General features: G+C 45.8%; 1 protein-coding gene and 1 non-coding gene across 2 annotated transcripts in view; both read left to right on the forward strand.

Annotated features, from left to right (window-relative positions):
- The first annotated feature begins 1936 nt into the window (after positions 1 to 1936).
- Positions 1937 to 2053, forward strand: LOC130044626 (U5 spliceosomal RNA). Its single transcript, XR_008795461.1, has one exon. It is a non-coding gene; the product is annotated as a U5 spliceosomal RNA (small nuclear RNA).
- Positions 2054 to 5548: 3495 nt separating this feature from the next.
- PPP4R2 (protein phosphatase 4 regulatory subunit 2) overlaps positions 5549 to 23958 on the forward strand; it is a 66316-nt gene continuing 47906 nt past the window's right edge. The window contains exons 1-2 of the mRNA XM_056136008.1: positions 5549 to 5839; positions 6470 to 6551. Coding sequence (XP_055991983.1) covers positions 5806 to 5839; positions 6470 to 6551 — 116 coding nt within the window. The 5' untranslated portion in view covers positions 5549 to 5805. The remainder of the gene's footprint in view (positions 5840 to 6469; positions 6552 to 23958) is intronic.

A 23958-nucleotide genomic window follows, 5' to 3' on the forward strand; every position in this document is an offset into this window, starting at 1 on the left:
TGTCACGTTTATACTGGTCTTTTTCTAAGAAATGGTTGTATTCATGTGTCCCTTAACCACAAAGTAGGTTCTGAGAAATTCATTTGTGATTTGCATGAACCTTGATGGCACAACCCACAACACATATATAAAGCCAACCTTCACATTCACTGTGCCTGATGGCATTGCTGTTGCAGTCACAGATGCTGGGAATGCATGCTGGCAAGAGAAGAATTCCAAAGAAGCAATAGCACTGTAGCACTGTCCTCCTGTTGTTCATCGATTTGTTCGAGTGGGCACCAGAAACATATCTATTGTGAGACTTGTTGTTATTGTTTTTTGAATATCAAATATGTCATGGGTAGCTTGCTAGACTTTGCCGTGCAGGCGGGATACTCTTGGTAGCTTTCTGGGCTCCCTGAGAGGGATGGACGAATCAAACCTGGGTCTGCTGCGTGCAAGGCAAACGTCCTACCCACTTTGCTATTGCTCCAGCCCTTCTTGCTAAGTAGCTCTCGAAATTTTAGTTACCAAAGGTCTCAGAGATCAAATAAAACACTAGTAGGATAAGTTTTGCAACCAATTTTATAACTCTAGAAACTCATGTATTAAACTGAACCGTTACTCTCTGAACCTGTTTTTATGTATCACAATTATTTCAATTTTCATTCTAATAATCCAATGCAGACACATATGTTCATTGACATAACAGCACAAAAGAAGCAATGGACTACAGGAAATGGTTTCTCAGTCTCATCTCTTGCTTCTTCACTACTATTTTTTTTTTTTCGGAGGGTGAGCCACACTTTGCAGTTCTCAGGGCTTACTCCTGGCTCTGCACTCAGGGATCATTCTTGGCAGGGTGTGGGGGACCATATGGAGTGCAGAGGATCGGACACATGCAAGTCTAGTGCCCACCTGCTATGCTATCACTCCGGCCCTGCTTCTTCACTGTTAACATTTTCAGCATATGGTAGACTAAATTTGTTTGTCTGAGCATGGTGAGGGAGGTGATTGGGCCATATCTGGAAGTACTTAGGGGCTATTTGTGGTTCTGTGTTCAGGGATCATTCCTGGCAGTGCTCAGAGGACCATACACAATACCAGGGATTGAACCAGGATTAGTCACATGCAAGGCAAGTGCCTTAACCCCTGTACCAAGTCCACTCTTTGACCCTGGGAGATAAATTTCTTTATTTCTTGCTTTTGAGTCACACCGAGTAGTGCTCAGGACTTACTCCTACTCTGTGTTTAAGGACCACTCCTGGCAGGACTCGGGGGAACAAAGTGTGGTGCCAGGGATTGAACCAGGGTCAGCTGCATGCGAGGCAATCACTTTATCACTTTCTGCTCCAACAGACTCAAGTTTTTTTTCTTTTTGGGTCACACCCGGCAATGCACAGGGGTTACTCCTGGCTCCGCACTCAGGAATTACCCCTGGCGGTGCTCAGGGGACTATATGGGATGCTGGGAATCGAACCCGGGTCGACTGCGTGCAAGGCAAACACCCTACCCGCTGTACTATTGCTCCAGCCCCCAGATTAAATTTCTTACGGTTCTTCAGAACCCACCTAGCCCTTCTCTTTCATTTCAAAATGGTACAACTCTGGGTTTTCTGTTTGAAACCACCTCCTCTTCATTTTGCTTGACTGCCTTCTCCTAATTCAGGTCCCAAGTTAAACACTACTTCCTTAGGGACACCTCCCCTGATTCCCTCGGGCAGTCATTGCTCTGTGTACTCTGCCTCCTGAGTCAGACCTGATTCAGTGTCTGGAAATAGAAGCATCCGCAAATGATGGGAGCAGCCGACAAGTGAGGGGGAAGAAAGAAGCCTGCTATGTTCTCTAACTGAGTGATCTAAAAGAATGTCTTGTGATGGAATTTTCTGTTTCCTTGTTATATGGTATAGAAGTGGCTAGTGTGTTTGAAGAACTGAAGGTTATTGAAAAACCTAGTACAACTCTGTTTTCTCTTCAGATCATATAAATCTTTCACCTTTTACTAAAGATTTCTGTGGAGAGGAAGAGTATTGAGTTTTAACTCAATTTCTTGAGGTCTCATGTCTCACGAGACTACTATTTAAAGTACAAAAATCTGATTTAAATTTTTGTTTGGGATAGTTATTATCCTGTTGTGTTTGGTAATTGTGTCTTCAGATGAGTGTTTGTGTACATTGTTCCTACAGTGTTCTCTTTATTATCTTACTTGCAAGTTGCCCACTCAGGAATCACCAATTTGGACTAATTAGTTCTCTATCGTCTTCATACATTTTCAGCTCGTACAACCTTATGAAAAAAAAATTTTTTAAAAGAAAAACCTAGCTACTGAGTTTATTTGGGGTGTGTGTGTGTGTGTGTGTGTGTGATTTATGTCACACTCTGAAGTGCTCAGGGACTACTCCTGGCTTTGTTCTTAGGGGGGACAGGAGATTGAACTAGGCTCAGTAATATGCGAGGTGAGCACCTTAAGCCCTGGACTATAACTCTTGGCTTATTTTATTTACATTTTTTTGTGTTTTGGTGGGACCACACCTGGAGATACTCAGGAGTTACTCCTGGCTCTGCACTGAGGAATCACTCCTGGCAGTGCACAGGGGACTATATGAGAAGCTGGGGATTGAACCCAGGTTGACTGCGTGCAAGCTAACTGCTGAACTCTCCCCCTTGTCCCCCTAATTTATGTTTTTATATAATGTAAACTGCTTCTGCCAGCGGTGTTCCATGAGTGCTGTGGTGTTTAGGGGCCACCAGGGGCCTACCCAGCTGCACTTGGGGTGGAACTCAGAGTCTCCTGTATGCTAGGCAGGTGCTCCACCATTTTGACCAATCTCCCTTCCTCAGAAACTGAGTTTATGATTTATTTAATTCTGATTTAATGATTGTGTCCAAATATATACCTTCTAATGCAAGTCAAGAAATAGCTTTCTGGGGCTGGACCGATAGCATAGCGGGTAGGGCGTTTGCCTTGCACGCAGCCAACATGACCGACACAGGTTCGATTCCCAGCACCCCATATGGTCCCCCGAGCACCGCCAGGAGCAATTCCTGAGTGCATGAGCCAGGAGTAACCCCTGAGCATCGCCGGGTGTGACCCAAAAACCAAAAAAAAAAAAAAAAAAAAAAAAGAAATAGCTTTCTGGGATGGAGAGATTGTGCAGGGATTAGGGTACTTGCTTTGCCTGCAGCTGATGCAGGTTCTATCCCTAGCACCTACCTACGGTACCCTGAGCACTGCAAAGGATGATCCCTGAATACAGAACCAGGAGTAAGTCCTCAAAATCTCTAGGTGTGGAACCTCAAAAAACAAAATAAATAGCTTTCTTGGGACCAGGAAGATAGCTTAGGAGTTAAGGTTCTTGTCTTGCACATGGTCAATCGGGCTTTGATCCTGGGCACTGCATACTGTTTCCTGAATACTTCCAGCAGTGATTCTTGAGTACAGAGGCAAGACAAGCCCTGAGCACCACTGGTTATGGCCCCCAAACACACACACAAACATATACACACGTGTACACACAAAGGAAAAAAGAAAGAAGAGAAACTCCTTCTATCCTTCTTGGCCTTTCTTTTGGGGGGCTATATATGCTGCTGGGTAGCTACTGGGGGTCTCACATGTGAGGCAAGCATGTACTTTCTGGCCCTGTTCTTAATTTTGGAAAGGAAACTTTTTTGGAAATGCTCACACAGCGTGTAGGGCGTTCGCCTTACAAGCGGCCAACATGGCCGGACCCGAGTTCGATTCCTCCGCCTCTTGGAGAGCCCGGCAAGCTACCGAGAGTATTCGATATGCCAGACACAGTAACAACAAAGTCTCCAATGGAGACGTTACTGGGCCCGCTCGAGCAAATCGACGATCAACGGGAGGGCCTTTACCACAAACAAGAGAAGACAATAATGACCACATACTGGCTCGGAATCAGATGTGTTGGCTTCTGGTGCTGCTTTGCCATTAGCTGGCTATACCTCCATTTTCCCATTTGGGAAACATTCTGAGGAAGAGTTTCATGCCTTCTCTAACACCTGCCCACTTCAAGAATCAAAACAGTAATAATAAAAATAGCAGTTCTAGGTCAGAGAGATAGTACACTGGTTAGTGTGCTTGCCTTGCATGCAGTGAACCTGGGTTCAATCCCCAGAATCCTGTATGGTCTTCCAAGCACATCCAGGAGTAATTACTGAGTGCAGAGCCAGGAATAACCCCTGAGCATTGCTGGGTGTGTCCTAAAACCAAACCAAAGCACAACAGCCGTTCTAGGGGTTGGAGCAATAGTACAACAGGTAGGGTGTTTGCCTTGCATGCAGCTGAGGGGTTCAATCTCCAGTACTCTATATGGTCTCCCGAGGCCATCAGAAGTGACCCTGAGCACAGAGCCAGGAATCAGTCCTGAGCACTGCCAGGTGTGCCCCCCTAACCTTCCCCAGAGAGTCCCCAGAGAGAGGTACACAGGTAAGGTATTTGCTTTGCATCTGGTCCACCCGGGTTCCATTTCCCTGCCCCTCTTGTCCTCCGCCACGCATATGGCCCAGAGGCCTGGGGCTTCTAGGAGTGGTCCCTGAGTACAGAGTCGGAGTAAGCCCTGAGCATTTCTGACTGTGGCAGAAACCAAAAACAACAAAAAGAGCAGCTATAGGCACTGTGGTAAAGGCCTCCCATTGGCCCTTCAAGTCTCACTAATTTTTCCACAAAATCCACTTACGTGGGATAGGAAGGCTCAGTGAATCTAAGTAACTAGTCCAGGCTCATAGAGGGAGTAAATTTATTGAGCTTAGGGTGTTCTTTTGGGGGGGAGGTGGGAGGTGTTGGGCCACATAGACTGTGCTCAGGGCTTTCTCTGGCTTTGCACTCAGCGGTCCCTCCTGGCTGGGCTCAGGGGACCCTATGGGATGCTTTAGATAGAATCCAGGTGGGCGGCAAACAAGACCCCCCTCCCCTCTCTGGTCCTGAGTTTGGTTTTGAATCCAGGTGACTCCCCCCTTTGTATTCTGAACCACTTTGCGATTCTCATTTCTTCTATTCAAGGGTGCATCGGTGAAGAACGATGGAAGAACCTCCGAGGTCTTCTGCTACGATTATTAGTAACAGAATGTTTTTCATCTAGGGGAGCCCACCTGGCAATGCCGGGATTTGCTTTCACGGCGCTTGAGGGGACCAGGCGGTACTGTAGGAGACTGAACCGGGGATTCCGACAGGAGAAGAATTAGTTCCCCGTAAGAAGAGGGAGCCCGCCCTCCTCCCCGTCTCCCCGCGCCCGGGGTATTTTTGCATGTGTACAGAGGCCACTTCATTCTCAAGGCGAGTTTGCAGGGCGATGGGCACTAGCGCCCTCCTCGGACAGCTGGAGACCCCAGCACGCAGGCAACCAGCTAGGCGCTCAAGCGAGGTCCGGGAGGTGGAGGAGCCGGAGCCCGGCCCGCTCCAAAGCGCCGAGCGCCCCGCAGCCCTCCGCAGCGCTCCCCGGCACCGCGCAGGCGCGCGCCCGCCCCCACCTGCGCGCGCGGGGCCGCCCCCGCGCCCCGCCTCCCCGCGCACGCGCCCTGGGCCCGGGCCGGCGCGCGGCGGGCGCGAGGACGGCGGCGGGAACGTGCGCGCGGTGACGTGCCGGGCGCCATGTTGGAGGGCTGGTGGTAGCGGCTCGGGAGGTGCTCGCCCGCTCGGTCTCGCTCTCTCGCTCGCTTCCCCCGGCTCCCTTCGGTGCCCCCCTCCCCCGTCGCCTACGTGCCGGAGTGTGTGCGAGGGAGGGGGAGGGCGTCGGGGGGGTGGGGGGAGGCGGTCCGGTCCCCGGGCGAGCGGCGGACGAGGCGAGGCTGCGGGCGGCTCCGGGAAGCCATGGACGTCGAGAGGCTGCTGGAGGCGCTGAAAGGTGGGGAGGGGGTGGGCGGCCGCCGCGGCCCCGCCGCGCCCCGCGCGGGCCTGGCTCTCCCGGGCGCGGCGGCGCGCTCCGCCCCGGGGGAGGGCAGCCCCGTGGGCAGCGCCGCCGCCGCCGCCGCCGCCGCGCCGTGGGCTTTGTGTGGGCCGCCGCGTCCGGCGGGGGAGGGGAGCCGGGCCCGCGCCGCCGCCGGGACGCCGGGACGCCGCGGGGACCCGGGGCTGGGGGCGGGCGGGCGGGCGTCCCCCCCCCCCCCCCCGGGCCCGCCTCCGAGGGTCGCCCGCGCCGCCCCCTCCTCCTCCCCCGCCCCGCGCAACAGGCTGCGGGAAATCGGGCTCCGCGCAACTTGGCGCCGGCGGCCGCGGCCCCGGGTCCTGCTCGGACGTGCCGAAGCGGCGGGTGTTTTTTTGTTTTTTGGGTTTTCCCGTGACCTTGTTGTTGTCGTCGCGGGTGGGGTGGGGGAAGGAGGCGGGGGTTTCTAGGCTCGAACCCGCGGCCCGGCCGAGGGGGAGGGGCTGCGGGGGGAGTCGGCCCCGGGCCTCCGAGCACTGTCTGCGGGGGGCCGCCGCGCGCGGAGCCGGGCGGGATGCTGAGCGCTTGGCGTCTGCCTTTCTTCCTTCGCAGATTTCGAGAAGAGGGGCAAGAAGGAAGTGTGCCCAGTGCTGGACCAGTTTCTCTGTCACGTCGCCAAGACCGGAGAGACGATGTGAGTCGAGCCCCCTCCCCCTTCCCCCCCCTTCGTCTCCCGCGGCCCGGGGTGGCCCGAGGAGGGCCGGGGGCTGGGGAAAGGGTCAGCCCCGGGCCGCCCTCCGAGCGCGCACGCAAGCTTCGCCGGCTTCGGGCATGCTCCGTGTTTCAGAAATTGGTTACGAGTGTCCGTTTCGGAATACTTAGATTTTTCAATTTTTTTTTTTTTAGCTTGGGGGAAAAATAAAAGATGCCTTTTTCATTGACCCTTAGCATCAGCGAAATACTTATTCCCAGAATTTTGTGGCTTTGGTCCTGTTTCCGATTCTTTTGTTGCTGGTTATTTTCTCATTCTCTCCTTTATTCACTTTTATTTTACATGTGGGTGTTTGAAGTGCCACTTCTATTTCTCTTGAGGACTCGGGGTGTTTTTTATCTGACAAATTCCAGATGTTACAATTTTTTTTTTTTGCCTGTCCTGTAAACTTTCTAGGATAGCAAATTTATTACATATGCTCAGGGTTTTATTTATTTCCAAGTATTGTCAATCTGAAACTTACATTATGAGTTAGGGCTATTTTCTCGAGGAATATTCCGCTTTGTTTTTTTTTTTGTGTGTGTGTGTGTGTATGGTTTGTGTGGCATGAGTTGTTTCCCAAACATCACAGCTTTGGTGATTTCCTTTTGAGTAGGGGCTGGAGAGCAGCTAGATGAAAGTGGTTTTTTTTTTAATTTTTATTTTGAGTGCAGTGTTTATAAGGTGGTTTTTGTTTTGGCTCCCTTGTCTAGTTAAGAATTCTTGCTCTCTTAATAAGCGTAGGCTTTCAGTAAGTGATGCATCCTACTTTTGCTTGCTTAGCGTATGTTGATTTCCTACAAGATTTGCTATGGTTGTACTATAGCCTTTTAACATCTTACCTAACTTTGGAAAGGAAAAACGAACTCCCATTGAATGGTCATGTAGACGAGCTGCATTTTTAATACTTTGTTAAGAAGCAGTTTTAAAATCTGGCCGTGTGACATTCAATCTCATGGTTCTACTAAGTTTAAAAAATGAAACTTCTTTGTAGAAGTACACCTGTTCTGAACATTTTGATTTAAACGAGGATGCAAATAACTGGCATTCATAGAAATAAGTTTAAAAATTGTTAGGTGCCAACTTTCTAAAGTAATGCTGAGGTTGACACTATTTCTTTTAAATTTGCTAATTGCTCCTTTACTCATTCATTACATTTCTCTTAAAGAGGAAAAAGCAATTCATTTTAAGTGGTTTTTTTTTCCCCACTTTCCTGGGAGGGGTTGAGTGAGTTTAAAGTTTGATTCCTAGCTCTGAGCTTCTGGCAAGGTGGGATGGGGGAGGTTGGGAGGGGGTGCTGGGATCAAACCAGGCTTGCCTTGTGCAAGTGCCCTACCCTGTAGTCTCCGGCTTCACTTTCACAGTTTTGATAAAGATTGTATCAAACCATTAGAACAATACTTGAAACTTTTTAATTCAGCTTATCAGCTGCACATTGTCTTTCCTTTTGATAAGATACTTTGGCTGTGAATATATAAAGAGTTTATTCTAAAAGTGTTTTAGTAGCCTGACTGGACTGTCAAGATGTGAGAAAAAATTAACCTTATTTTCTGGACAGCTGCATTCTGATAGAGGACTTTAAAATCTACCCTCTCCCATTAGGGGATCGTATTAAAAGAACTAGTTGTGGAGGGTTCTTTGTAGAATTTCAAAAATACTTAAGATTTGTTGTTCAGGGCTGGAATGACAGCACAGGGGGCAGGGCCTTGCCTCACATGCAGCCAACCAGGTTCAGTCCCCAGCACCTCATAAGGTCCTCTGAGCCCTCCAGTAGTGATCCCTGAGCACAGAGCCAAGAGTAAGATCTGAATACCACTGGGTGTGGGTGTGAAGCGCCCCCACAATACACGCACAAAAAAAGACTTGTTCAGGCAACTGGTATTTATACATTTTGGTTTCGTTTAGCCTTTGATTTGTTTTAAAAACTTAAAGTACAGTTTTTGGGCTACACGTGGCTGTGTGTGTGTGTAGGTACATTAAGGTAAGGTAAGGGTCTGTGCTCAATCCTAGAGGTTCTGGCAGACCAGTTGGTGTCAGGGATACCCTGGCCTCCTGCATGCAGAGCTTGTGCTCAGCCCAAGTAGCCTGTGTGCTTTCTCCTGCCCCTGATTCTCTTTCAGTAGGTTTGTTTTGCTTTTTGGGCCACTCCTGGCTCAGTGCTCAGGGATCACTTCCAGAAAGTGCTGGGGGGACCATATGGGGTGCCGGTGACCGAACCCGGGTCGGCTGCATGCAAGGCAAGCACCTTACCCGCTGTACTATGTCTGACCCTATCCCGATTCATTTTTATAAACACAACTTTTGATACTGAAATTTGATGTTTTATCTCATCCATTTATAGCCTGCTTGAGCTTTGATTTCTGAGATTACAACAAGAATAAACAGCAATTCAGAGCTGGGATGCAGAATTGTTCCTTAAGCATCTTTCATAGTTTTAAGCAAGAACTCATTAATGCATGAGCTGGAGAGAGAGTACAGAGATTAATGTGACTGGCTCCAATTTGATTCTCAGTGCTGCATGGCCCCCTGGTACCTCTGGGAGTGAGCACAGAGCCGAGTAACCCCCAAGTATTGCTGGTTGTGGTTCAGCTCCCCCATATCCCCCTCCTCCAGATGATGGAATTGATAACCAAGAAGATTTTGCTAAGACAGTTAGTTGGTTTGATGCTGGCCTTTTGCATGGGGCAGTGTGAGGGAGTTGGACCACACCTAGAGGTGCTTAGGGCTTGCTTTTGGCTCCTTTGTTCAAGTATCACTTCTGGTGATTCTCACAGACCACATACAGTGCTGGGGATTGAGTGTGGGTCAGCTAGATGCAAAGCACGCACTTTACCCAACTGTACTCTCTCTCCGGCCCTAAGATTGGTATTTTGACTTCAAGCAGATATTAAAATTGTAAGTAAATGTCCTTAGGAGGAAGTTGTAGAAAAAATAAGTGTGCATTGAAACAACTTTTCTTTACTAAAATTACTTCTTTTTTTTCTAAAATTCTAAATTGCTGATGGGGAACATTAGGAAAAAGAGTCCAAGATATAGAATACTAAACAGAGATGGAGATTGTCTAAAACAATCCCTAAATTATCTTTAACCTTATTTTGAAAAGTTTACTATTTTGGGCTGGAGCGATAGCACAGCGGTAGGGCGTCTGCCTTGCATGGAGCCAACATGGCCGACCCGTGTTCGATTCCTCCGCCCCTCTCGGAGAGCCCGGCAAGCTACTGAGAGTATCTCGCCTGCCCGTACTCAATATGCCAAACACAGTAACAACGAGTCTCACTATGGAGACGTTACTGGGCTCGCTTGAGCAAATCGATGAACAACGGGAGGACCGTGATTTGTCATTTGACCATGATTTACTATTTTTTTAAATATGACACTTTGAACATATTACTGAAGTTGAACAGTTTCTAACTTTTGTGAATTATGTGCTAAGTAAAAAATGCATGTTGTTGTATTGTTTGATCTTTGGTCACACCTGTCAGTGTCTAGGCCCTACTCCCAGTTCTTTGCTCAGGGATTGAATCTACTTTGGTCACAAGTGAGACAAGTACCCTACCCGCTGTTCTATTTCTCTGGCCTCCAAATGCACATTATTATATACTGAATAAAAACCTACACGGTAGTTTTCAACCGGAACTTCAAACACCCCTTAGTCATGGATGTAAACATTTGATGAGGGAGTGGGAATGTGGCTCAGATGAATGGCCAGGGTTTAATTCCTGGTATGACCTGCCTCCCTTCCCATCCTTTCTCCACCACTAGACAGATCCTTGATGTTGACTTTGAGCACAGCTATGTAAACTGCGGCCCCCCCCCCCGAAAAAAAATAGAAGACAAACATACTTAATGAGTTTTATTTGCAGCTTTTTAAAAAATTTCATTTGACCTTGCTCCTTTTTTTTGGAATCACATCCAGCGATGATCAGAATATGCACCTGATTCTCATTCCAGGTGGAGTGTAGGGAATCATATGGGATGCTGGGGATTGAATCCACATCGTCCGTGTTTAAGGCAAGCACTGTCCCTGCTGTACTGTCTCTCTGGCCTACTCTTATTCTTGATAGAGCAGTGGCCACGAGTACTTGACTGTGGTGCTTGTCGCCGGGGTTGTACATCAGCTTACAGTGCTCACACGCAGCCCTGGTGCTCACTGAGGTTTGTACTACTTTACTGCAGTGATTGTACGATGGTAGCTGGTAGCCACATTCTTTTGTTGAGGCGCCTGCTCTGGTTGTCATGCTCTCCAGGGGTAGTGGTGTCTGTGGTGCTCATATCTTAGTTACTAGTGCTTCTGGGTGGCCTCTTTGTGGTACTCTAACCTGAACCACAGGCTGTGACTATAAATCACTTGTGATGATGGGACTTGCAGGCAGCAGATCAGAATTATATTTAGTGTGTGTGGCACCAGGAATTGAATTTGGGACCATATGCTTAAAAGGGAGGCTTTCTATCTGCTGAACTTTTTCAAAATTCTGGAACCTGCTCAGGGCCTGAAAATTCAGGTCTGAAAATTCAGTATGGGTGTGTGTGGGGAGAGTTTTCTCTTTGAAAATACAATGGGGTGTGTGTGGGTGAGGTTTGTCACACCTGATTCTGCTGGTGGGGGGGTGGGGGGGTCCTTCCTCGTGGTGCTTATGAGGTCCATGTATTGCCTTAGATTGAACCCAGAACTCCTGCTTTAAAAATCTGTTCCACCCTGTAGAACTCTCTCCAGTTGAAATTCAAGGGAATGGGGAGGGGGAGGGGTTTTTGGATGGTGCTCAAAACTGGTGTTGATCAGGAGACCCAGAGCCCCAGTTGGAGATTTGACAAGCTACAGGAATAATATATTGTGGAAGTTCATTCTTCAGTAGGTACTTTAGGCAAGATGCGTAGGAGCAGTATTTCCTGAGTGTGTATTAACAGCTTATGCCTTTTACAAAATAATTTACCACAGTGTATATGTTTAGGAGTACAGTTCACTCATTTTGAATGTATGTTGTTACACTAGTCTCACCACCAAAATACCAGTGTCCTGCCACACTAGTTTATTGGGTTCCCTTTATCCTTTGCTTCCACTTTCTCTGGTAACCTCAGTTTTACAGTTAGTCTTAAGGGTTTGTTTTGTACGTTCCTTTGGCTCTTTGTTTCACATGAATGAAATATCAGTTGATGATCTTTTTTCTGGCTTAGAGTTGAGGTCAGAGTAAACACCGTGAAGTGCTGGGGATTTAATGAGAGTTGGCAAGCATCTTGACTCCTGTGCTCTTTGATAGAGGTATTATTTTGGCTTTTGGAACGGCTGCATCTATCTAATAGAAACTTCTTACTTTTTTCTTTTTAAACCCTACCTACATATTGAACTTTTCCTGCGTGGTTTTGAGCCACACTCAATAGTGCTCAGGACTTACTTCTGGCTCTGCACTCAGGAATCATTCCTGGAGGTGTGGGGGATGGGGCAGAGTCATATATGGTACTTGGGATTGAACATGGGTTGGTTGGCCTTATGTATGGCAAGTACCCACTGTACTGTTGCTCACTCTGGCCCCTGTATGTTGAACTTATATTTAATTTGGGAATTGAGTGGCTTAAGTCACATCTAGCAGTGTGCAGAGGTGATTCCAGACAGTGCTCGGAGGACCATATGAGGTGCTAGAATCGAACCAGGGTAGATTGCATACAGGACATTATCTTAACCACAGATGAACTTTTAAAGATACTGTCAAGTTGTTCAGAGTGAATTCCATTCAATTATTCATTTCTTCACATTGTTTCCAACATTATTTTTTAAAGTTGTTCATGATGATTTATTACATTCAATATTCCAACACCAATCCCACCACCGTTACACCTTCCCACCACCATTATCTCCAATTTTCCAAACCACCACCCAAGCCAGCCTCAATAGCAGGCCTTAAATAATTGATTTTGTATTGGTTGTTATGAATAATTCGCCAAAAACGATCAAAAAAGATTTCCTTAGAAGGTGTGTGACGATTGTTTTATTACCCTGGAGCAATTGAACCGTTGTGTAAGAGATTACTAGCATGTTGTTACAGGAAAAACCTTGTGTGTTAATATTTTCTTAATCAAGATTGTTTGCCTTCACTTTATACCCTGTCCAATGTGGTCTGTTACTCCTGGTATATCAGTGGTGTAGAGTAGGAGATGTCATGTGGCTTTAAATGCAGCTGCATGCTCCAGGAATTCTAATATTTTGAGTGGGGCGATACAGCTGGAGTTTAATTTTTAACTTGATGGTGACTTAGGGGTTTGGAAGTATCTCTGGCTTGTTGTTCTCTTTCGGGGTTTATTTGAGTGAATGTGTATGGCCAGAGAGCATGACTAGCATGACTGCGAGTCTCCTGGAAGAACAGGGGAATGGGGAGAGGTTGCCCATCCCCGACTTTGTGAGAACCTGGAGATTTTGTCACAAAACCCATAGTCCTGAGGTTTTCAGTGTTCGTTTCTGTATGAGGTTCGTCTTGAGCCTGTAGAGATATGCTGCGAGCATGGCGGCGATTGGGTTCTGGAGGTTTTTGGCTGCCTGGGGTCTGTTTGGGTGGGCTCACTCAACCTCCTCTGGGTTGCCCTGGATGAAACTTGACCTGCGTGGGGTCCAGCGGCATCTCTGCAGCTTATTGATCCCCATAGAGATTTATGAGTCTCTCCCAACATTTATTATGGCCAGTTACTTTTGCTTTAACCATACTAACAGGTACATATTACATAGTGGTTTTAATTCGCATTTCCCTAATGATGAATGGTATTGAGTCTCTTTATATCTTTTTGCTATTTGTTCCTCTTCGGTAAATTGATTATTCTAATCTTGCCCATTTACAAGCTGTGCATTTTTCTCTTTTGTTTTTGCTTTTATGCCACAGTAGTTGCTGATGCTCAGGGGTTACTCCTGCCTCTGCACTCAGGAATTAATACTGGGGAGGGCTTGGGGGAACCATAGGAGATGCTGGGGGATCAAATTCCTGGGGCAGCCGAATACATGGCAAGCCCCCTCCCTGCTGTACTGTTGCTGCAGCCCTGGGTGGTTTTTCTTCTGAGTTTTGAGAGTTCTTATCATGTTATAAATATGTATTGTTTTGGTTTTGGGGTCACCCAGTGTGTGCTCAGCGGATACTCCTGACTGCTCAGGAATACTCCTGGTGATGCTTGGGGGACCATATAGGATGCTGGGAATTGAATCCAGGTCAGTCGCTTGTAAAGCAAGTGTCCTTCATTCTGTACTCTTTATCTCTTGTTCTTTTGATGTTTGGACCACACTCAGCTGTGCACATGGCTTACTCCTGGCTTTGTGCTCAGGGGTCACTGATGGTTTGGAGAATTCCAAACAGAGCTACTGGGCTCACATTCAGGCATCTGGTATGGTGCTGGAGATTTAACTTGTGGCCACACAAGTTAAAAAATTAATTCAGGCTTGCAAGGCAGCTGCTTTAGTCAGTGAACCTCTTGTCATTCTTTAACTTTTCAAAATGAAGTCTTTCAAAGTGAAGATTTTAATTCCATTTCAGTTAAAATTTTCCTTTAACAACTTAGTGCATGTGTTATGACCATTTGTTTTGTATACTTTGTAATTTAGTTTTCCTTTTATTTCTGATTCTTGGCTCAACCTTAGTGCTTCCTCTTTTGAGTTTCTCTAGTTCTGACTTGTGTTACAGTTTTCTGTCTATAGCACCTTTTGAAATAGTATCCTATAGCTTTGTTCTTTTGTTTGTTGGGGGTCTCTCTTGCAGTGCTCAGTGGTTGCTTTCAGTAGTGCTCAGGGACCCATGTACTAGAGGTTGAACTGGGATTGGCCTCATACAAGACAAACATCTTATCCCTGCTACTATTTATTTGGCTTTTGATTTTTCTTTCTCTTGTTTTTGAGTCGCATCCAGTGGTGCTCAGGGATAACTCCTCAAGAGGTTTAGGGCACAGTATGGAATGTAAGCCATGTGCAAGGCAAGCACCCTATCCATTGAATTTTCACTATACTGTAGTAGCTCTGTCCTCCCATTGTTCATTGATTTGCTTGAGCGGGCCCAGTAATGTCTCCATTGTGAGACTTGTTACTGTGTTTGGCATATTGAATATTGAAATATGGCATGGGTAGCTAGCTTCCCAGGCAGCTTCCCAGGCTTTGCCGTGCAGGTGAGATACTCTGGTAACTTGCTGGGCTCTCCGAGAGGGGCGGAAGAATTGAACTCGGGCTGGCCAGGTTGGCCGCGTGCAAGGCAAACCACCCTACTGCTGCGCTCGCTCTCCTATACTGTAGTGTTATTTTAATACTACTATATACTGTAGTAGTATTTTTAATTAAAAAAAATTAAGTATTTTAAGTTACTGGTATTTTTTCTTTCCCCCTTGCCTTTGCATTGTTTTGATGATTGGGCAACATTCATACCCCAGGGCATGGTATTCCCACATTTAGTTTTGGTTCTTGCTGTGGTGTACTTTTTTACTCAAACATGCTTGCCAGTGGTTACACTGCGTTTTAAGTTTTCGTTTGTTTTGTTTTGGGGCCACACTGGTGGTGCTTCAAGGCTAATCCTGGCTTGACTTGGTGCTCGGTAGTCACTTTTGGGGTTCTTAGAGTACTGTGCAAGTGCTGGGGATTGAACCAGTGCTCAAGCAAGCAAAGTATGTGCTCCAACCCTTTGAGTCATTACCTTCTCCCTTGTTTTAAAATTGTGGGTGTGGGATGGCACTTCTAAGGAATGTTCGAGATGACTCTCCAGGGTCATACTCATGATAGTCCAGGTGCTTTATGATGCCAGGATCAAACTCGGGCCTGGAGCATGCAGGACACGTGCATTTTTCTTCTTAACCGTTGTGCTTGGCATATTATGATAGTGATTGCCTGGGGTAGCTGTGGTGATGGCCTGTCATTTTTAGTAACAGTGCCTGCCAGTGTGTGTACTGTTTGCTAGGATATGCACACATTTTAGTTGTGGTACTTATACCTGATACTGGTGCAGCTGGAAATTGCTTTTAGTGCTGGGATTATGATGGAGATGTAGAAATAATGCTTAGCACATGTGGTAGTGACAGGAACTGAACTGTTGATCTCACTTTTGGGGGAGGGGTTGTTTCTGTTGCTGGTTTTAGTTTGATGGGTGGTGGGCGGTGGGCGGGATACACCCAGTGGTGTTCAGGGCTTACTCCTAGCAGGGCTCTGGGGTGCATATGAGGTGCCTGGGATAGAACTCACGTTGTCCTCGTGCAAAGTAAGTGCCCTTACTTGCTGTACTAGTGTTCCTCTTCCCCGTGGTCATTTTAATACGAAATTAGTCTTCCATAACTTTGAGGAAATGGCATGATGAATAGTAAGTTTTCTTAATTTTTCTTATTTTGTTTTAAAATTAAAATTTCCTTTATCTCTTTTCTCTCTGGGATCAAACCCAGGTTGGCCATGTACAAGGCAAGAACCTTACCCACTGTACTATTTCACTGGCTCCATCAGTACGACCTCTTTTTATTCATTTCTGTAGTGAGCTAAAACCATTGCTGTTTCAGTTGATATTTTTAACCTTTGCTTGTCATGATTTTGAGTAAATAACTGTTGATTATTTTGGATTCTCCTATGCACTGTCTTCTCTGTTTTTTTTTTTTTCTTCAGCACACATGCCATGTGTCTCAGGGGTTTTCTAATTTAACTTATTTTTTTGGGTACTCGTGAGACTACCTTGTAAGTGATTGTTGTTACCCAGTAACAGACAGACAGACAGGCACACACACACAAACAAACATCCCCCTTTTTGTGACTAGAGTGATGGTTAGGGTTTACTCCTTACTCTGTGTCAGGGATTACTCTGGACATTGATGTGGGTGACCATATGTGGTGCTTGGGATCAAACTGGGTCAGCTGCATACAAGGCAAGGACCCTACCCGCCAAGCTGTGTCCCATATTTGGGATTTGAGAGATAATGAAAAGTTAGAGTAGCTGTCCTCCTTTGATGATCAGTTTGTTTGGCTGGTTTTGGGCCATACTTGGTGATGCTTAGTTGGTTACTCCTGGCTCAAGAATTACTTTAGGCAGTATTTTGGGATCCAACCTGGGTCTGCTGTAATGCCCCACCCACAGTACTGTTGCAATGGTTCCTGAGAATCTTATCTTTAAGGAAAAGCTTTAAAAACTAGTTAGGTTCCTTATGAGTTCTGTGATAATGGTACCTTCATAGTATGAGTAGGTAATTACAGGAAAATCTCGTTCTGAACATTGGTAACATGAGTCTTTCTTCTGAATGCAGTCTTCCCTTCCTGCCTTTTCTCCTGCCATGTGACACATCCAGTCTGGATCTGCTGTATCAGGAAAGCGCCCTACCTGCTGTACTCTCTCGCCAGTCTCTGAATGCCGTTTCAAGTCTTTGTGTTTAGCAATTTTTTACGTATTAGAAAGAAAAGGTTAGTTAAAGGTAGTCATTTGTTGTTCAGATTTGAATCATTTTAAAATCCCAGACCAGAACACTTTTAATCCCTTCTGTGGGGTTCTTATGAGATTTTTTCTTTTTTATTCTGATACCTTTATTGGGTACTTGAACATTTGTAAAACATTTTAACATACTACCTTAAGATTTCTACGTTCTTGTAGAATCATCTGTGTGATTACTACTACTCTGGGTTCAGTTATATATTTTTATTACCCCCTTTTCCTCTGTTGATGTGTTAGCTTGGCTGTTAGTGTTTGTTGAGGATTGCGTATCAGATTGTGTTGTTTGCACACTTGACTGTGTTGCTTGTTTGGGGGAGGGGAGGGAATGGTGGTCAGAGTTCTAGCCACGAGCTCTCATATCCTTTCACAGTGCATCCTCATACTTGCAAGGCAGGTGCTTTTTTACCTTTGAGTCATCCCCTGACCCTTGTTTGTTACTTAAAAAAGGAAATTGATTGAGGTTAAATTCTCATTTTAAGCAGTATTACCCCCTTAATGTTGAGGCAAATGAGATCTGAAAGTATTGGTTTATTGCATTTAGTTGTATCTTTTTCATTTTAGGGATGTTTAAAGGCTAAAGTATGTAGTATTGATGTGTGACCCTGACAGAAGTTTTATTCTTTTGGGGGAGGAGTTGCAGTTCACATCTGGTGGTGCTCAGGGCTTATTTCTGGTTCTGCAGTAAGGAATCATTTCCTGTTGGGGCTCAGAGAACCATATGGGGACTCGATTGAACGCAATAGACTTCATGAAAAGGAAGGCTCGAGTACTGTCTCTTGATCCAATCCTAAGTTTTCTAAGGCAGCCTTTCTAAGGGCAGGGGCTGGTGGCAGCTTCCAGAGTATTACAAGTGAGTCACAGGTGAAAATTGGATAAAGGGGGAGGCCGTGGCACAAGACTAGGTATCCTATCTGTAGGACAAGGGGGCCACAGGAAGGAAACAAAAGCTCGAGGGGTCATGATTAGAGAAGGTTGAGAAAAACAATTCTTATGTATTATCCTCACAGTGGTATGAGGACCCATAATAGGTTCATTCTCTCTCTCTCTCTCTCTCTCTCTGTTGTGTGTGTAAGTAATTTTTCTTTTGGGGCAATAACAGGTCATGCTGGTGAGAGGGAGGAATTAGTCCTGCCTTTGTTCTCAGGAGTGGCCCCGTGCTGCTTGTGTAGTGGTGAGAGGGTGTGTACTTAACTGGGGTTGGCTGCATACCAGCTAAACACTTTACCTCCTGGACTTTCCTTCCTTCAGCAAGCACTAAGTACTCTTCTATAAAGAACAGTGAGTGAGGCATGCTCTTTAAACCTGTGTTCTCTGTTGAATACGTATGTTACATGCTTCTGTATATCTTTGCTTTTATTCCATTTTGGAGAAGTCTGTGTTCTCTTTTGAACATGTATTCCTCTATCCCCTCACATCTTTCTGAATGTGTTTCATTCAATAAAAATCATCTTGGGGCTGGAGTGATAGTACAGTGGGTAGAGCGTTTGCCTTGCATGCGGCCGGCTGGGTTCGATCCCTGGCATCCCATATGGTCACCCCAGCACGGCCAGGAGTGATTCCTGAGTGCAGAGCCAGGAGTAACCCCTGAGCATCACTGGGTGTGACCCAAAAAAGAAAAAAAAGATTTTGCTTTTTTTTTCTTTCTTTTTAAAGATATATAAAGGTATATATGCCAATTTTGTTTTCTAACTAAAATTAACACTACAGTCTCTGGTACCCCAGATCATTCTTATTTTCTGTGTTAAATTCATGGGTTTTGTTTGTTTTTGTTTGTTTGTTTGTTATCATGGGTCTAGAATTGAACCCAGGGCCTCACAACATGCAAGGTAGATGCTGTACTACTGAACTATACTGTCAGCATTCAGTCCTGATAGTAGTCTGCTTGGCCTTCCTGCCCGCCCCACCCCCACCCCCACCCCCAATTTTATGTAAGATGACATCTAGTAATGAAGCATTGTCATTCAGTGAGAAGCATAGCTTGAGTTTTGAATTTTATTGGGGACCACACCCAGGTTTGCTCAAGGCTTAATCCAGGCTGCTCAGAGTACAATGTGTGGTGTCATAGATCGAATCTGGGTCATTTAGATGCAAGGCAAGCACCTTCTTTACTGCTCTGCTATCATTCCAGGCATCTGAATTCTGCATTTAGTTTGGCAACTTCTGTGTATGGTTTTGGGCAAAGTATTTGTATGCTTGTTGCTTCACTTGAAAAATTATTTTATGTAGTTGGCCTCAGCTGTTGTGAGACTCAATAAAGGAGAGTATATAATTAAAGGGTGGAGAGCTGTAGTATAGTGGGTAGGGCACTTGCCTTGCACAGAGCTGACCTGGGTTCAGTCACTAGCGCCCACATAGTCCCTTGTGCTCCAGAAGTAAGCCTGAACACTACTAGATTTGGAGTGAAAAGATGGGACTTGAGTGTGTATCTTGGGCTTAAAGTAAATTTGAGTGAAAAACAAAACAAGTCTGAGGTTTTTAATCTTGTGGGAAGAGGTCTGATTGGAGAGTTATGAGTGCCCAAGACTCAACATGGATTTGAATTTAGCTCTGTCATTTATACTTATTTTGCTGGGGGTTGGGACGTTTGGCCACATCTAATGGTGCTCAGGATCACTCCTGGCAGTGCTGGGGGAACATATGCAGTGCTGGGGATTATACTGGTATCAGCTACATGCAAGGCAAGTGCCTTAATACCTGTTCTGTCTTCCTGGTCTTATTTACACATACTGTTGGCAGAGGCAGACCTCTTTGTGCCTTCACTTCTTTTTCAGCAGTATTTGGGTAAAATGGCAAATCTATCTCTAGGGATGTTGTGAGGATTCAGTGAGCGTCTAATGTGTTTGACAGGTTACTAGCACATGATGAGCCATGTATCCTCTAACCAAGATATTTATAACAGCTTACCATAGTCTCCATTATTTATTTGCCTTCCCAACTTTTGAGTTTTTTCTTTTTTACTTTGGGGGTGGCTCTCAAATGTTGCGTTGGAGGTCCAAGGACATCACTAGCACTTTTTGGCCAGTTTTGCAGGGGGCAATACCTGGACTACTTGGACCTTGCTGGAGACCTCCAGGGTCATTGCTGGCCATGCTTGGGGGACCATGTGGTGATAGGCATGGTGGTAGGCCAAACTGCTTTACTATCTCCTGTCTCCAGCTTTCTAAGTTCTAATTGAAATTTTTGGTTACTGTTTTGGGGCAATACTGGTGGTAGTCAGGGATCTGAATTATAACCTCCCGTATGTAAGCCATGAACTCAGCCTTTTGAACAAACTGTCATACCCAAAAGTCTTTGGTGGGGGGGGTGGGGCAGCATTATTGGAGGGGCTTTTGGGCCAAATCTGATATGCTCAGGGAGGATTTACTCCTGGCTCTGTACGCAGGGGACCTGTATGGAGTGCCACAGATTAAACCTGGATTGTTTGTGTGCAACCCAAGTACCCTACACACTGTACTAACACTCCAGCCTTCCCAAGAGTATTTTTATTTCTTTTGTTTGTTTGTTTCTTTGTTTTTGGGCAAAGTGCTCAGTACTTACCCCTGGCTTTGTGCTCCCGGATCACTCCTGTCGGAGCTCAGGGATCTTTTGTGGTTCCAGGAATTGAATCATGGTAGGCTGCATGAAAGCCAGGCTCCCAGAGTATTTTTAAAACAAGTATTCATGCTTGAATGTGGGAGAGATGGGAAAGCCAGAGGAAGGAATTCTTCTGTAATGTTAATAAGACTCCAGCTTGACCTCATTATGAGTTCTGTAGATTTCCCAGAGACTACAAAATTGTACTATAATAAAAACTTTAAAAAAATTAAGGCTTTTGCCTTTTAATAGGGCTGGAGCGATAGCACAGCGGGTAGGGCATTTGCCTTGCACGCAGCCAACATGACCGACTTAGGTTCGATTCCTCGTCTCCTCTTGAAGAGCCCGGCAAGCTACTGAGAGTATCTTGCCCACACGGCAAAGTCTGGCAAGCTACCCGTGACGTATTCGATATGCCAAACACAGTAACAAGTCTCACAGCATTACTGGGTCCGTTCAAGCAAATCAATGAACAACGGGAGGACAGTGACAGCGACCTTTTTATACTGAGGCTGGCTGAGCACTGAGGTGGGGTGAAAGCGCACTTTCTTCTCCTTCGGCCCTGTGAGTACCACATTCTCTCGGTCCACGTGGGCCAGGTTGGGGTGCATACCCGTGACCAGAGCGGCCTTCACAACTGCCCAGTTCTCAGAATTCGTGTTCATGTCTCAAATGTCCCCTCCACCTCGTGCTCTCACAAAACCTGATGCTCTTAAGTTACCGAAGTTGTTATTTTATTTTATTTTTTTGCTTTTTGGGTCACACCTGGCGATGCACAGGGGTTACTCCTGGCTCTGCACTCAAGAATCACTCCGGGCGGTGCTCAGGGGACCGAAAACCAAACATAGGGATTCTGGGAATTGAACCCGGATCAGCTGCGTGCAAGGCAAACGCCCTACCCGCTGTGCTATAGCTCCAGCCCCTGAAGTTGTTACATAAGAGACCAGTTTGGGCTGCTGTTGACTTTTTACATTCTGACTGGTACTATACTAACATGTTGGCCTCTTTTTTTCCCCCAGACCTTCACCATAAACTTATTTCTGTCATTCTATTTGGAGCCTGAATGAGTTGGAACATGCTGATGACACAGCTTCCTTATTCAGGGCCATCATTTAGTTTCCTATTTAAATTATGGAGGACTATAGTTTTCTCAAATACTAAATCGGGGTCTGGAATAGATTGTCTCTAAGGTTCTTTCCAGCTTATAGGGGTCTCTGTTGTACTAATTCTCTGGTGGAGGTAATGTAACTATAGTGATTAAGGGTGGAGAGGAGGCATGGTAATTATAGTGGATGAGAAACTATACTGATGGTCACGGTCACAGTCCTCCCGTTGTTCATCAATTTGCTCGAGCGAGCCCAGTAACATCTCCATCATGAGACTTGTTGTTACTGTGTCTGGCATATCGAATACGTCGCGGGGAACTTGCCAGGCTCTACCGTGCGGGCGAGATACTCTTGGTAGCTTGCCGGGCTCTCCAAGAGGGGCGGAGGAATCGAACTCGGGTCGGTCATGTTGGCTGCATGCAAGGCAGACGCCCTACCGCTGTGCTATCGCTCCAGCCCATACTGATGATACAAGTTGTTAATGGAATGCATGACTAAAATTTTTGAGAATCCGTTATCTCTGGATGAGAACAACTGGTCATTGTTGAATTTAATCCATTATAGCTACCAGAAGGTTCCTAGAATACCTTTCTATGTGTTAGCTTATGATGCACATTTTATTTTTATGTTTATCTAGAGAGCCTCTTTTACCTGCCTATGTAGCACTGTCCTCCCGTTGTTCATCGATTTGCTCAGGCGGGCACCAGTAACGTCTCCATTGTGAGACTTGTTACTGGTCTTGGCATATTGAATATGCCACAGGGAGCTTGCCAGGCCCTGCCATGCGGGCAGGATACTCTGGGTAGCTTGTCGGGCTCTCCGAGAGGGACGAATAAATCTGAACCAGGATAAGCCGTGTACAAGGCAAACGCCCTATCTGCTGTGCTGTCGCTCCAGCCCACCTCAGTATGTAATGCTTATGGGCAATTTCTAAAAGGTGGCCTGTCAAAAACTTGGTGTTTCATGACACATTTCATACTTCGAAGATAAGGGATTTATGATTCAGAATTTACTATGGCTTTTCTGTTTCATAGAATGTAGTATTCTCCCCCCCCCTTTTTTTTTTCCTTTTGGCTTATACCCAGTACTGCTCAGGGATTATTCCTGGTTCTGTGCTAAGGAGTCACTCCTGGTGGTACTCGGGACCATATGCGGTGCTAGGGATCGGCCAGAGTTTGCTATGTGCAAGGCGAGTGCCTTACCCACTGTACTATCTGTGGCCCTAAATAAAAGTTTAGTTATAAGGAGAGGGGGGAGAGAAAAGGTGGGGGGGGATCCTAAATCATAATAGTATGAACAAAAAAAATTAATGACTAAAACAGATAAAGAGGAGAATCTGTGATTTTGGGTTATGCCTAGGCTTGCCTAGGCCCACCTGCAGCACAATGCTTAGGAGACCATGCAGTACTGAGAATTGAACCCAGTGCTTCTGAATGCACACTGTGTACTCCAGGTCTTGGAGCAATCTTCTTTCATGGTGCTGAGATTTTCTTTTTTGTTCAATCCATCCTGAGCTGTCCTGTTTTTAATATATCTCATAGCCTAGTTTGGCACTCTTTACAGTGCACATTTGTGGAATATACCTTGTATAATTGCAGCTGTAACCAGTTTCTAGACTGCATCTCTACCAAAGAAGGTGTTGGTTTGCATATGGGGTCAGTTGAATGCAAGGCAAGGGCACACTTTATCTTCTGTACCATCTCTTCGGTCTCGTAATATCTCTTACTGAAGTACATTGAATATTAGTAGTAAGTTTTGTTATTGATTGTAGAATATTAATAATTTGGGTCTCAATTTAGTAGTAGTTATAGTGTCCCCAGTGCTTTTTAAAAATGTGCCATGTCGGGCCATACCTGCAGTACAGCGGTAGAGCACCTGCCCTTCACGTGGCTGACCTGGAATCAATCCCTGGCACCCCATATTGTTTCCCAAGCCTCACCAGGAAGCCCCGAGCACCTCTTAGCGTAGCTTACCCCCCCCCTTTTTTTAAGTGTGGCCATGCAAATAGGCCTTTTTTGGTAATCATTTTAACAGCACATACAGTGAAGTTGTAATGATAGAACTTAAAGTGACACCTGTGTAAGGTTGACATGTAAATTTGTAAGGCAATTCTTTTTTTTTTTTGAGGCGAGGAAGCATATTAAAAACTACTTAGTTTGCTTTTGTGTCTGTATGTGGGAAGTGTTAGAATAGATTAAGGACATTTTTGCAGCTGTACATATCAGTCTTTCTCTTGCCTTTTTAAACTTAAAATTTACTTGA

Source organism: Sorex fumeus, unplaced genomic scaffold (genome assembly GCF_029834395.1).
Source record: "Sorex fumeus unplaced genomic scaffold, SorFum_2.1 ptg000122l, whole genome shotgun sequence".
In the NCBI taxonomy this organism is placed as follows: domain Eukaryota; kingdom Metazoa; phylum Chordata; class Mammalia; order Eulipotyphla; family Soricidae; genus Sorex; species Sorex fumeus.